This window comes from Nuphar pumila, chromosome 9, assembly GCF_984573655.1.
Source record: "Nuphar pumila chromosome 9, dmNupPumi1.hap1.1, whole genome shotgun sequence".
Taxonomy (NCBI): Eukaryota; Viridiplantae; Streptophyta; class Magnoliopsida; order Nymphaeales; family Nymphaeaceae; genus Nuphar; species Nuphar pumila.
In genome coordinates, this window is record NC_143257.1 from 4624391 (window position 1) to 4640172 (window position 15782).

General features: G+C 37.3%; 1 protein-coding gene across 4 annotated transcripts in view; it reads right to left on the reverse strand.

The window, feature by feature from the left end:
- The window catches only part of LOC149828262 (folylpolyglutamate synthase-like), an 88426-nt gene that overhangs the window by 65739 nt on the left and 6905 nt on the right, over positions 1–15782 (reverse strand). For all 4 annotated transcript variants that reach the window (XR_016434264.1, XM_090017483.1, XM_090017481.1 and 1 more), the window contains 3 exons: positions 15483–15548; positions 8105–8214; positions 6179–6239 (listed from right to left, as the gene is read on the reverse strand). Coding sequence is in view for 3 of the 4 variants with exons in the window: in XM_090017483.1 (XP_089873609.1) it covers positions 6179–6239; positions 8105–8214; positions 15483–15548 (237 nt within the window). In the remaining variant the exon portion in view is untranslated. The remainder of the gene's footprint in view (positions 1–6178; positions 6240–8104; positions 8215–15482; positions 15549–15782) is intronic.

A 15782-nucleotide genomic window follows, 5' to 3' on the forward strand; every position in this document is an offset into this window, starting at 1 on the left:
AACCGCTAAATATCCAAGATTCAATTTTAATAAATGCTGAAATATTACCTATAATTAATTCGATAATAACAGCTAATAAATTAGCCAGAGCATGATAATTAATTGCTTTAATTATTCCAAACTAGTTTATTTATAATCCCAGAAAATTTGTGGGTATCACACCTAGATCTGATCACTCTTGATCAAATCTAGATCTTTCAATTTCTTAAACTCAGTCTTCTTTGATCTTGTCTTCCTTATTTAGATTAACCTAAGGCTATGTGATCCAGATATGAATCAGATCTGACCAAATAAGTTCTTTCATAGTGCTTGTCACTTGTCAGCAAAATCTCCACCCAATAAGGCTGAACTTTTTCTCTCCTTTAAATTCAGATTCTCCTTGGTCCCCACGCACATCTCTGAATCCATATTTTCTTTGTGTATTCTGAATCTGTAACGACCCCAACTCATACCTTTGAAAAATACGAAAAAAAAATTCTAAGAGTTCCGGAAAACTTCCCAGAGACCTGGGTCCCTACAGTTCCAATTTCAGTTGGATAACCACACACCACAAACAAACGTGCATTTATCATCCATAACCAACCAACTAAACTCTTTTATTAATGAATCAATAAGAGTCTCATACTCAATGTTAAAAGTGAAATAACAACTTGCAGGAAATAAGAAAAACTAAAATAAAACAAAAGTAGAGTCACTTTGTCCGTAAGTGAAGCCGTTTGAAGCAAATGTGGCCCTCGTATTCCCTTAGAAGCGAGTTTATTTCACTAATCACCAGTGTCTGGGAAAAACCAATAAAATGAAAGGGTCAGAAATCCGAAGAATTATGCGTACAGGTTTTCCTAATGAATCAAATAAGAAAAAAAACATAAATAAGATCCATGTAGTATTTTTGAGGAATACTATTATAAGCAATTCATAAGACGATGGTTCCTAATGCATAGCAGGAATATGCATTATTTGTGTGCAATGCATAAACCCTTTATTATCTTTCATTTAAGCTTCCCTCTTTCCATATGCATGTCCTATTAAATGCACACAACTTTAAATTCCTCTTTTTAATTTACCATTGCCCGCGGATACACCAAACGGGTACAGCCCTCGACGTCAAGTAGGGTTCCCGGGGTAGCTTAGCACACAATTTGTATTTTATTACCGGGTTTCAAACTTAGCCCTCGACCGATATCAGGAAACAGCACCATCCATCGGAACCTTAGAAAACAGCATCCAAAGTCGGGGACACCATGGAAAACAGCATCCACTGGCGCCACTTTATTGGTATACCAAAACAACAACTGTGTCAAAACACACCACCCCCAGGAAAAAGTGGCGGGCTCTCCCTAAAACCGTGGTCAGGAGAAGAACTTCAATATCGGGTTCAGGAGCAACAACAACGCTCACGGAGTTTTTGTATCCTCACGGTTTCCCTAAACCGCAACGTCCAGGATTCCCACACCAAAGCAGGGACATCAAGGAGGCATGAGTTACATTGTTCTTTACTTTCTTTTATCTTGTTATTAATTCATCTCTTTTAGATTTGCAAATCAACATGTAAAAATTTTAATAACATAAGCTTGCAAAACAGCATGTCAAACTCTTCACGGGACCACAACCGTGGCAACAGAGACCAGTGCGGTAAAACAATAATATCACATTTGATTTGTTGCAATGCATTAAAACAACTAAAACATAGAACAACCTGTTCTCGAGGCTCACCCAGCCTCCTGATGATCCATTTGGCCATCGATGCACTCATAAGAAAAAAAACCATCAATCACATGCTTCTATGCATTATTTTCTACATGCCTCATGTATGCAAACTTTGAGATGTGCATGAAACAATAAGTTCATAAAACATATGCAATTTTTTCTTGTCATATGCATGTGCTTATGTGTAGTTATTCACAATTAGGCTTTCATTCATAAGCTTTAAATTTTTAAAGAATGCGAACATGCATATATCTGCAAAACATACATCATCTCCATTTGAAACATATGAATATTCATGCAATAACGCCCCTCTGAGACGCATACAAACTCTTGGTGAGCACGTGCCATATCTTTTAGGATAACACCCTGAATAAGCATAACACAACCTATAGGCATATGGAACATACATAACACAAGTAGAGATATACATAGCCAAAACATGAGACTTTTCATTAGTAACATGTATTGAAAGACAACTTACCTACCCACAACTAGGGTCTGGGAATTTAGAACACACACTATAAGTCAAATTCCATATTTAAACTAACATCAAGTGTTATATAAGATTTTCCTTGAAATTGGCTATTCAAGCTTAGCCGACTTAATTGACTAGGGTTCAGCCTCGATCCAACCGAAACCAAATAGGCACCCACCTGTCAAACAAGTCTTTTTTTTTAAATCTGTAACACTTGTTTCAAAATTTATATTTCATACTTCAAAAAAAAAAACATTTTCCTTTGCAGAACTTACATCTAGTTACAGGCAACTGGCCCAGCCGAGCCGAACCGAGTCGGGCTGCCAGCCAACCCAGCAACGTAGCACATAAATAACTCGAACAGATTCAAATGTGCAGGGACGAACCATGGTTTATTCTATACCTGGTATACCTAAATACAAATGTATATGGTTGGTTTCTTACAAGGTCAGATGTCATGTTCATGTATACACACATGAACACTAAGTTACAGGCACGTATATACTGATTCTGGGCATCACAAATTTGCTATGAGTCTTTCAAAAATAAATTGACATGAAGCATTCAACGGTATGTGCTATTCTCGTATAAACAATAAGAAAAACATTAGAATAAAATTCTGGTTTAACATGTCAACGAATATGCCTAGAAAATGCCTTGTGTAAAATGTCTGACATAGGCTGCCAAGCTTACCAGCCGATTGGCTGGCCTGGCAGACCTGCAATAGGTCTGCCCATGGTTGGCCTGGCAGGGCCGACAGCTGCCCCAACTGAGCCCATCTCGGTTGGGCTGCCAGGCACCCTGCTGCGGCCAACAGCCCACATTATAAATATGTTTTTTTTTTCTTTTAATGCTGACAGCATACCAAAATCCCTAAAAAAAATTCAGAACAGCATGTATGCTTGCATAACTCAAACATACTCAAGTTTATAAAGTTCATAACCGGGTCATGAAACAAATATTAGTCATAACATACGTTCAACCATGTTTTTGGCTTTATTTCCAGATTTACAAGCACTAATAATCCCTAATATGGGTTTTTCATAAGGATCGAAAATACTAGCCTGCACATACATAAGAAAAACATTTTTTTTTTATGGATCAAACCTTCTGTTTTAATGTAAAAACACCACTACATGAGTATTATCCAGCAATAGCATACAAAAAAAAATGAATACACATGGATTTCATCCATGGATCCTAGAGTAAATGCTTGGATTTACTCACCCACATGCTTTTACACTAAAATACTTCATGGAAATCGAATCCATGTTCGTTTTCCTCACTTAACTCAAAAGAAAAACCCGTACCTCAAAAATCCAACGCTTGGGGGCTGCGGATGTTGCGAGGAGAGTGCTTCCACCGGAGATGAGACTGGCGGCACCTCCTTGCCGACGAGAGAGAGAGAGAGACGAGGGAAGAGGGTGAAACCCCCTCTTCCACTTCCCTTTTATCGCCGAACCCCCCCCCCTCTTGCCGAGAGGCGCGGGGTTTCGGTTACGCCTGCCGTAACCGACCCCCTTCCTCCCTTCTGGTAACAGCAGGAATCGTGCCCTAGGCACGATTCTTGCCTTTCCCCCTCTTTTAAAAGCTAGGGCCCGATATCGGGTTTTAAAAACCCTATCGGGTTACGGATCCGGGTCGGGTCCGACCCGGGTCTAAGAGCTTCTCTTGTTTTTTTTTTTAAACCACTTAACAGTAACGGGGTGTGGCCCGAGTCAGGGTCAGGGTCCCAGTTGTAGTGTGAATCCGTGGTTTGCCCGCAATTTGGATCCGTACGTCTCGCAGTGTGGATCCGCCCGTTGGATCCAAATGGATCCACCTGCAGAACCGCGTATTAACTAGTTATGTACATGTATATATTATGTTTAATATTATTTATATTATCCTTAGTCATTTTCTAAATATATATATATATGTTATTATACGTATATATATGGATCCTTTATGGATCTTGGATCCGAAATACGGATCTCACGCCCATCTTTAGAAAAATACCTATTATTTTCAGATAAATGTAAACAATTAATGAAAAAAAATCGAGGTTATTACATCTGAATAATTTTTATTCTAACTTGGACCGTCATCCACTTTTATTTTCAATGTCTTCTTCACATTCCCTCACCTCTTCGTTCTTGAACCAACTTGTTTCTGAAAACTTGGATGAATTTAATTTCATAACCTGGAAAAAGCTAATTATTCCATTCATTTGTAGTCATGACCTAATGGGGCACCTCGATGGATCCACATTTGCCCCCTTGGAATTCATGCTTGTTACCAAAGAAAAATCAAAGGAAAAGGATAAGGAGATAGTCAAAAAAGGTGACTCCAAGCAAGCTATATACATTAAAAATCCAGATCACATTGCCTAGTTCAAAGATGATCAGATGTTGTGGCCTTCGTCATGGCAACTCTTTCCAGACAAGTTCTATTACATACTCTAAAAGGAGTAAGAGCAAAGGAACTCTGGGAAGTCCTTCACAGGTGGTATGAGCAACTCCTAAAGTGTATCATTTGAAATATGAGTTTGGTTCTTTAAAGAAAGGAAATGAAAATGTGGCAGAATTTCTAGATCGAGTGAAGTATATCACAGACCAGTTGGCAGCTGTAGGGAGTCCAGTGTTGGATGAGGATGTGCGCAGCCGGACCCTTTTTGGATTGAGAGATGAGTACAATATGTTTAAAGTGATGTATATGGATCTCAAGAAAGAGGTAATTTTGACTTGATTAGATCCATGTTACTTGAATTTGAATCGAATTTTAGCATCTCAACAAAAAAGGAGAAAGCTAATCCTAGTCATGAAGTAATGATTGTTGCAACCTCGAATCGTGGGCGAGGAAGAGGCCGAAATCAACATGACAACCGAAATCAAGGAATTCTTCCTAACCCACATACTTCCAACACAAATGACAATCGTTAAGAATATTACATGTCAAATGTGTGGTAAGCAAGGACATTCGTGCTCAAACTGCTATTGGAGATATGTTCCAACATATTGTCCACCTACAGTTATGCATCCAGCTCACTTTTGTCAATTTGCACCATAAGGCAGCGGCATGAGAGGGAGACGAGGCCCACAACCAGCACACTTTAATGCTTCTCCAGGGGCTGGATATGACCTCCTATTCTATCTTCAATCTTTTCCTTCCTCTTCTGTTTTTTTTGTGCAACAGGTGACCCTGACAAGGCAGTGGCTGCAGCTTCACACCAAGAGCCAATCCCCATGAAATCAAGCACGCAGATTACATTTGTCCGGTCAGAATTTAAACATAAAACCAAAAAAAACCGAAAACCCCATTTTTGCATGTTTCATTTTGCATATTTTGTTTCCATCATTCTGGATGTATGTATATATTCAAGAAACTTAGATAAGATTTGACAACTTCAGCACTAAATTGAGTTTGAAAATTGAACATTGCCTTTGTCCAAAAATTGAACAGATCTGGTTGGGCTTTTTTAAGACATGATGAATCCTAAAACACTATACAAAATTGTTTAAAGTCAACATTAGGGACTCTGGAAAGAAAATATGTGAATTTTCCTTATTCCATAACTATTTTTCATATTATTTCATCATTTAAGAGTTCTGAATCAGACCTTAGATCAAATTCAATAGGAACGATGAAACCCTTAAAATGCAGAACCATGTCAAAATTTTACATTTTGGATCTTGTCTGTTTAATATAAATTATATATTGGGTACCCGGTGCCCCAACTCTCTCACACACTATCACAATATTCTTTCCACATTTGAGTCAAAAATCATAACAAGTCAATTTAGAAAACACAAGCTTCACCAATACAATATACTCGAGGTTTTTCATGACTGTTTAGGTTGCTTTTTTTATTTTCCATAGTTGAATGTCCATATTAAAAGTTTTATCTTGGTCTATATTCTAGAGCTGAAACATGTATCAACATTGTTGTTTAGGGGATTCATGCGTGTTTCAAAGTAAACCAAATAAATGCAGTCAGGAAAGAGCAAAACTGAGTACCTTTAGTTTATTCCAACAATCCCAAAAGTACTGTAGAAACTTGTCTTCAGAAATATCCAACCTGGAATGCAATTGAAAATAAGAATTGAGTGACTACAGGAAAATATCACTATCATGGTTATAAGGTCAACAAAAAGGGAAATCACAACACTGCAGCAAATAATGTTCTCCAATATAGGAATTCTCACAAGATGGAATTTTGATATTTAAAAATATCCAGTTAAGCACCCAAAATTCCATGATCTCCAGATACCTAAAAGTAGACAAACATCAAAAACCTGCAACACCATTTTATCTACAATGTTCACATACAACATTACAAAAGAAAATACAGTAAAATCTCAAAGCTTTGAAGTGCCACATGGTACCAAACAATGAAATCAAACCAATAGCCCATCCATTTGCAATAGATAGGTCTTCTTATGTGCTAAGACAGTTTGTATAGGGTCATTATACAACTTGGCAGCTTGCTATGTCCTAATATGAAATCTTTTAGACCAAATAGCAACTAAACCTTCAAATCCAAATGCACACTCACATGTACATACATACACCACGTACTCTGCATTCCTTCTTTTTCTTCAATAACTGCTGAAGCTTCCTATTCATGGTTTCTCTCTCTCTCTCTCTCTCTCTCTCTCTCTCTCTCTCTCTCTCTCTCTCTCTCTCTCTCTCTCTGTGTGTGTGTGTGTGTGTGTGTGAGAGAGAGAGAGAGTTGTAGTTAAAAAAGGAAAAGGAGTTGATGACTTGATAACACCTGAAGATATATTTAAAAGTAGGATATTCACAGTTGATAAATTCTGACATTCCTTAACATGCTGATACAGAGACAATGCCAACGCAAAACTGAAATTGTAGGTGGAAACTTAAATTCAAGACTAAAAGCACAAAATTGTGCTGCATGGGTCCTAGAATGATTTTTTCCAGCAGGATTCCAGATTCAAAAATGCTCCTGTGGAAGGGGATTTCCTGCAATTTGAACTATTAAAAATAGGTAAAAACAGTGATGAAATAAAGATGATTGTTTCTTAATGGAATCTAATGGGGTTTTCCTTGCAACACAAATAAAAGAGTGTCAGTTTTGCCTTCTGCTCATTAAGCCAATTATCAAATGGGTTTATGTCTATTTTGTAGATTGAGTTGATCTTAGACATGGAAGCCCCCTTGTTTGTGCATGGGACCAACGGTGGCTTGACTCTGTCATTTTGTGTCAGATTTCTTTTCTATTTCTTCTTGACAGGAATGAGCAACTGAAGGGATCTCGCTAACATTAATTGCCATAAGAATTGTATACTCTACAGTTTACGCTAGAACGGTAGGGTTTTTTCCCCATTTTATCCTCTTCTTTTGTCTGGTTAAAAAAAGAAACAGAAGGGTTCTTCCGATCATGTTGATTTAATATAATAGGGAGAAACACCATCCAATATCCAGAGTAAAGCTAATAAACTATTTGAGGAGAGAACAGTGAGGATAATAGTGGAGGTGAAAACCTTTTACTTGAAAAACTTAGACCTTTTTCTGTCACTTCTTATTGGCAAATTTCTTTGATATGAGCTTATCTTTTTAATTATTTAATTTCATCTGATTTCTTCATGGGTCTTATTCATCTATACAATCTGTTACTCGATCAACAATTCAATCCCAAGACAAGACTTTGCAAATGATTAAGCTCATATCATATGACACATGCATGCACATGTCAGTGTTGGAAGAAAAGTCAGCTTGACTGTGCTCAGCCATGGTGTAATTCATTTACTTGGCTGCAACATGGATCAAGCACAACCGCATCATGTACAGGGTTGGCCATTTGCCACAAATCCAAGCTGACTTGCACTAATGTGAATTAACTTGGAGGCCTTACAACTTTTAGTTAGCAAAAAAACCAAGGCTAATAACAGGTAATTAAATTTATCTTAAAGTACTAACCCATTAATACGGTATCTTTCTCTCACATCAATCAAGTGGGGTGATGTAAAAAGTCCCGTACGAAAACCACATGCACGTAAGATAGCTTCAGAAAAGGTACATGTTGAACCCTGCAGCAAAAATTGTGAGGACAAAAGCTCATTTAGTTCTGTATACCCATACATGAATGTATGGTAAATACTCCAATAACAAATACTTACAAGGAATGTCTAGACATACTCTTTCAGCTAATCGTATATATTAATATGCTTGTGTATGAAGGACTTAGTGCCTACTACTAAAGGAAATGTTTCAACAAAAAATAGTGGTAAAAAGATAAAAAAGAAACACCAATGGAACATACGTCAAGAATAATAGAAGGATGAGAGAGGATAGTTAATGTATTAAAGTTTACCGTTTGGCTCTCACCTTTTACCCAAAATCCCAGAAAACAACCAGGCTTTCATAAATGATGTTTTCTATCACATGATTTTTGAAGAAAAATTTTGTGATTACCTTCACCACAATCACAAACAGAAATGATTAACTGGTATGCAAAAATACACTTTTACCCTTGATTTTAACCTTTTTAAAATAATAAAAAGTATTCAAGGATTTTGACATTTGTAAGGAAAAGAGCAGAAGATATGGGAGTGCACTTGAAAAGGAGCGATCCAGTGGAAGGACATCTAGTACAGGCAAGCATTTCAGTACGGGTGCATTCTTTTGGATGAATATTGCAGTGTGGTTGGCGGTCAGAGAGAAAGAGAGAGTACCTGAACGCACTGGTGGTGATGTCTCATGTAGTGTGAATCATCAACTGCTTTGAAACATCCATGATGATAATGGTATTCTGTGAAACAGCTAAGGGAAGAGAAAGATGGGAAGAAAAAGGGTTGGATGTTTCCATATATCTTAGCAATAAGTAAAATATATGGCAACTTCAGTGTAATGAAACGATACTTGGGATGACTCCATGTTGGGCTGCTGCTTAATTTTTTGTATAAACTTAGATATATTATTTACGAAAAGGCTAGATGTTTTTCAGAATTTAGGGTAAAAGGAAGATAGGAAAATGGAAAATACCCAGTTATAAACTTATAAATTAAGTCAAACCTACTCCCACAGATACTGCAAACTGATTATACTATGGAAATCCGGTCAACACAACTCACCATGAATAAACATAGACACATGGAGAGTACATTATTTCAAGTAAAAGAAAACAATAATGAGAAGCCTATTTGCCAGCTCATTTTTTGATATTTTAGTTCATCGACTTCAAAAGTGCAAGCAAACCTACTCCCACACAGACAATGCATACTGATCTTACTATGGAAATCTGGTCAACGCAACTCATTATGAATAAACATAGCCACATGGAGAGTATATTATTTCGAGTAAAGAAAAGAATATGAGAAGCCTATTTTCCAGCTCAATCTTTTGATATTTAGTTCATTTTGGACAGCACGATTTTTTTTTCCTGTTCTTTTTCATTTTTGAGGCCAAGAAAAAGAAAACTTTGCTAAAGGAACATAAGCTACATACAAGTAAAGAACATCAACAAAAGGGGCTTTCAGTTAAAAAGGATGTCCAAGTTACAGGTTAAGCATTTATTCTGATCTACTTCCTGAGGCACTCTAACAGGGATTCCTCTCCCAAAAGGTCGGTTGGGGTTGGGCCCCATTTATGTCATCAGACATACAAGACTTATTAAGATATAGATGAAAACACTGAGATCTAAGACCAGCTTAGCAAGAAGATTTTATTTTATAACCAGGGAAAAACAGCCTTACTGACCGAGTTTATTAGCAAAAAAGCCCAGATTCCCCTTGCCCACCAGGGAGTACACGCAACTTCAGCCTTGAAAAAAAAGGCCACGAACTCATGAGTTTCAAACTTGTGACATCCCATCAACATGGTGATGTTCATGAGTTTCCCCATGTGGACAAGAAGAAGGATTATGTCCAAAATGCATTTCTTTGTGAAAATCCACATGATGAAGCATACACAAGGCGGCTACTAGTTTGAAAACAATCCACATCGATGCATTTTGATCTTTTGGCCTCTCTAGTTGTCAAGCGGGTCATTTGTTTGTTTATTTGTTCCAAAAGTGACAGGATAAAAATAGTTCCAATACATGTTAATGACACAAATCCATGAGCGAAACAATTGAAAAAATTTAAACTAAGAATCTTGTATTATTAGAATTCTTTCTTGGTGTGAAGTGTGAACATATACGAAATCCAGTTGTATTGATCTGACCAGCAGTTGGGAAACGAGAGGAGCCGATCATGGCTCAGATCATAAAGAGCTTGTTCGAACTCATAAAATAGGTTTGACAAGCCGAACACAAACAACAGGTATTTGCTCAGCTCAGCTGGTATAGGCTCCTTAAGCAGTAATAAATATATCTTGGTTATATTTAACATCACATAGTGATGCAAATGACTACGAGGGTCATTGGCAAACACGCTCTAAATGTATGGTTTCAATGCGGAAGTGACTAAGCATATGTGCGACGTAGGACACCCGAAAACTTTTCTAAGTCAATAAACAGTAGCAGACGTTGCTACTGATTTTTGTCTAGGAAAACCCTCAACAGAGAAAAGACAGCAAGTAAAAAGACCTTTTCAATGGCGTATGGCATGCCGAAAATCGACAAAGGGGTGCCAAGATATGACCTCGGGAACACTGCTAAAACAAGTGCTGAATAGAAGCTGCTGCCCCTGTCCTGACTGATACTACCTATTTTCTAGGCACTTGCGCCAAAAATCTAGAAAAACGGTAAAAAGAATAGAGAAGGAGAATTTTGTTATCTTTCCAACGCCACCGGAATCATAGTGATCCGATGAGCGATTGGAGAGATAAGTCTCTAGGAATGCAGATTGGTCGACTGTTTCACAAAACAGGAAAAACACTACAGACTACAGTGTGATTTTGGATCGGAGAAATGACAGCCCTAGAGGGACTTTCGACCCCGACTGAGAACTGAGCGAACCTAGATCTAGCTCTCAACTTTTCAACAAGCCAAAAAACATGAATTTTCAACACCGAGATGCTGAAATATAGATCAAAGATCGAGTGTTTCTAGCGAAAAACAGTCACCAAAATGATTGTTTCTCACTATTCGGGTCTGTTTTCAAAGGTTGTAGAGATAGAATCTGAAGACGGGCTGAACATATAAAATGTGGTTGTACTCGTCTGCTTTCCAACGAACCTAAGAACGTCAGAAACGGACTTATAACCAAAGAGATACAACTCTGTCACCGCAACAGGGTCTGACAGGACAGAAAACAGTCACAAGGGTTCAATGTTCCGCCTCAATGATTCAAGTAAACACGATTCCAGCAATACGTCACAACAAACAAAATTTAACAACCCTCAAATTCAGAATTGACGATTTCAATGTCACACGTAGTAAAGAAATTCCAGCACATTCAAAGTTATGAATGACTCAAACCACCACCAAGCTGGCCATTCATGTAGGTCAATCCACACCAAGTGACCTTGGTTCGGCTGCTATGGTTCAGACATTGGTTCAGCAACCAAAACTCACACAGCAACGAGTTCAGCACCACACACATATTCAGCTGCAACTTGCACAGCAGCTCCAAGACGTCACCAGCTGACGCCAAAAGAAGAAGACGTTGAAGAAGGAACTTCACAAGCTCTCAAATCACTCGATCTCACGGTTCAGACTTGGGTTCAGCCTTCACTAGGCTCCCATTGCATCTCTCATGGTGTTCTCATTTCACCATTCATTTACAGAAATTTTTCAAAACTTAGGCAAAAACTGGTCCAACATTTTTTAGTTTGGCTTTTAAAGGGAGAAGAAGAGGGTCGTGTTCTTATTGGCTCTCATGAGAGGCCACCTTACTTGAGGGCCAGTGAGAAACACTCTCTTAATTTTGTCCTATTCTCCTCCTTTATTGGTTAATGACAAACTTATAAAAATGTGGAGAGTGGCTCACTCAAGAGGCCACCTATACCTTGGTCAATGAGAAGAATCCAATCTTGGGTGGATAGGATCGTTCGCAACTCATATAATTGAGATCCAAAGTTCAGATCCATTGTTGGACCACAAAATAAAATCTACCCAGAATACCCCTAAACCCTCTAGTACCCAAAGTGGATCTTAATGGATACTAGAACTATCCGGATCCATAAAACCCAACACCTAAATTAAAAAATACAAAAGATATTTTTATAGTTCCAAAAATTCTCAAAATTGGAACTAGGCTAGCTAAAGGGATTTCTGAGATACTAACGACAAAAATCTCAAAAATGCAAAAATATGAAATGACAAAAATACCCTTATACCCTATTTTAGCTTGAATGGGTCATTTTTGACTTGGGTATGCTTTCTCGGAGCGGGTCTTCAATGGTGAATCATCTTCCAGCTCCTCGCATGTATGGGATTGATCCAGATGTGTTGCATCATATAGTTTTGCATAGAACAAATGGTTAAAGTGTTTGGTTTGGAAACAAAAGCTTTAGAGTTCAAATCCTATTGTTTACAGCTTTTTATAAATGAGCCAGCTTGAACTTAGCTCAATAGGTCGAGAGTTCAAATCCTATTACTTCCACCTTTGAAACAACATACTTGTTTAAATAAGCTAGCTCGTGCCCAGCTCATATAGCTCAGGCTCATCATGAGCTTGAGCCTAGCTTGGCTAGCCATAAAGATGAATCAAGCTTTGCTTATTCAGCTTGTTTACCAGCTTATGTGACTGTCAGTTGCAAAAACACCAGGCAAAGCCACGCAGAAGTCATTAAAAGGATGCTAACTAAAGGTATGGTTATAGAGAGGCTGGATTATGTGAAGCCACAACAGGTGAATATATTGATCAACTGGTTCTACTGGTGAATTCAAATGCAAACTGAGGCATGGCTATAGATAGGCTGGTTTATGTGAAGCCAAAACAGGTGAATATATCGATCAACTGGTTCTAGTGGTGTATTCAAATGCAAACTAAATATGCATCCTGCCAAACACAAGCCTTCTGCAATGCATTTTTTTGTATCTTGGATTCTATTGTGGCTACAGTTACAACTAGTCTTAGGTTACACATCTAATGGCTTGTGCATTTGAAATTTGAAAATCTCTTTTGTCCAATCTCCATGGCAATCAAAGTGCTAGGGCCGTTTCATTTAATCCATGCTTGAACTTTGTACAAGTCCACAATTGTAACAATTAACATATAATCATAATAGGAATAGCTACCAACCATTCAATGTTTTCACATAACTCATCTCAGCAATTTGTACCCCTCTTGCCTCTCACCTCTACTTCCCCTTTTTCTCACATTGACTAGTATTTAAGGGCTGTCTCCAAGTGTTAAAAGGCTAAAACTAGTTGCATATTATTTGGTTCACAAAAATCAGCCAACAGAAGATAAGCAACAGAATTAAATATTTTAGCCTAGGGCCTAGATATTCTCCAACATGCAATATTACGAGATACAATTTCATTAAGTTGACATGGAAGAAGTGATAGCATTGTGAGTCATGTGTTTCAATCTTTTTCTCTCTAGAAAAAAGAGACATGAGAGAGAGAAAGTGGAGTCAGGCAAGCCTATCTTCACCTCCATAGTGGTATCCATTAACAAAGTGTAGGAAAATTCCTTTTAAACAAAGTTAGATAGTATGCTCACATAACTCTTTATCCCCACTTTATTCAACAGTGTGAGGAGAACACCAAAGCCTATTATTCAGGAATAAGCAATCCATCTTTCACAAAAAAACATTAAGATTTGCCTTATTATCTATCTCACTTGTTTAAAGTAAATGAAGGGCATGATGGCTTTCAAAGAAGACTGAATCCAGCAAGCTTTGAGGTAAAGCCATTGCCAAGACTACTCGAATGGTGATAATACCAAAAATTAACAGTAGTAGTAGTGTATTATTTCATTCTTTGGTTGGTTGGTAGCATCTTTGATGACCAACTGGCTAAGCTCCAAATTAAACATCTCAGGGTGCATCTGTGAGAGGATAATTCCAGAGAAATATTAAAAGTGAGAGATCAGCAAAATGTTTTGACTCAATAATTTGACATATATCTCTAACAGCCTGCTTAATCTTTTCTTATTCTTCGAGATGATTAAGGTGGGGAGTAGAACTAATGAAAATTAGAGGTTTATGTAACGGCACTGAGATGAAGAAATCTGTCCAACTTATTGACTAGAACTTTGTTAAATAATAATGACTGTCTTGGTAATAAGAGAGTTAAGTGATGAAGTGGGATATTCTGGAGAATCAATGATGATTGTTAAGTCGAACTACAGCATGAACATTTCAACCAAGATTTATTTTGAAGAAGGGCTCAATCATGAAAAGGGCTGGATAGTACTCTTAGGCACTTCCCTGGGGACTATGTCACATGGATACGACTGCTGATACGGGGATACAGCCATTTCTATGAGGTTTCCAATATGATGTGCGTATAAAGGGATACAGAACGGCAATCAAAATGGAGTATCCCTGTGACATAGCCTGAGGAGCACCACAGTGAAGCTGTGAATCAGTTCATTGATTTGTTTCCCCAAAATAATAATAAAAAAAAAAGATAAAGGAAATGTGGATAAGCGACTTATGTAATTATACTCACATGTATCTTGCACAAGGACACAATGAAAAATTATACGGCTAAAATATTAATCAATCACTTTCCAGCAAAGTCTTAAAAGATTATGAGACAATGGTTGGTTCTTATAACAAATTTCTTGATTTTTCACTTTATACCATTACATTTGTTAAGGGTATCATATAAGTTTCTATTACCTCTCTTTTTAAATCTTTTTCAATTTTTCATTTTCTGACAAATTTTTTTCTTTCAATTTATAGCATTCATGATTTTCTATTATATGAATTTTATAGAAATTTAGTTTCCATTTCATGATATGGTCCAGGCCATTTACACATGCAGCAAGCATGTCCACAAAATGACAAGCTTCCATTCATTTATTTACACCATAAAATAGAAGCATGATTGTTCGGTCGACATCTTCAGTAAAAACAAACTGGGATTTGATGGTAACTCCAACAGCCATGAGAAATTAAGCATCATCATGTGGCCAGGCTTGCAAACAATATCTGCCATTAAAAATTGAAAGCATCATGAAGATCTTAGTTTTTATGAAAGACATCCATCAAGAACAAAGATGGGAGCAACTCCAAATATTTCACTGTTCTATTTAACGGAGACCAAAAAGATTGGTTCTTCCATAATCAATAAATGATACCGACTATTTCTATCAAACCTAACCAAGGATATTAGATAATTTTCACAGAAAAGGCACAGTTGTAGAAGCTAATTTTTCAAAGGAAAAATAAGGAAGATAGCATTTATGACCTTAAGTAGACTTTATTGGGTCATTCTGTTAATCAGAAAAATTACCTTCCCCTTAGTTCCGGCAATGTGAATAACGTTAAGCCCATCAATAGACACCTCCAGTTCTAGTATCTGTGAAAAAGGTACTGATCTTCAATCTTCAAGCCAAAGCTATATAGTCGCAACAAAATGACAACAAATTCTTTGATGGGATCAACCTAAACTAGTGTCAGAATTCACCATTTGGAAAGCAAACAAAAATAGAAAAGGATCACTTAAACAGCAAATGCTAATTTATTTCGACCTGGCATAAAAAGTTGGAGGCTTTGTGCGTGAATCTTTACAACAACTACAAAATTATTGGAT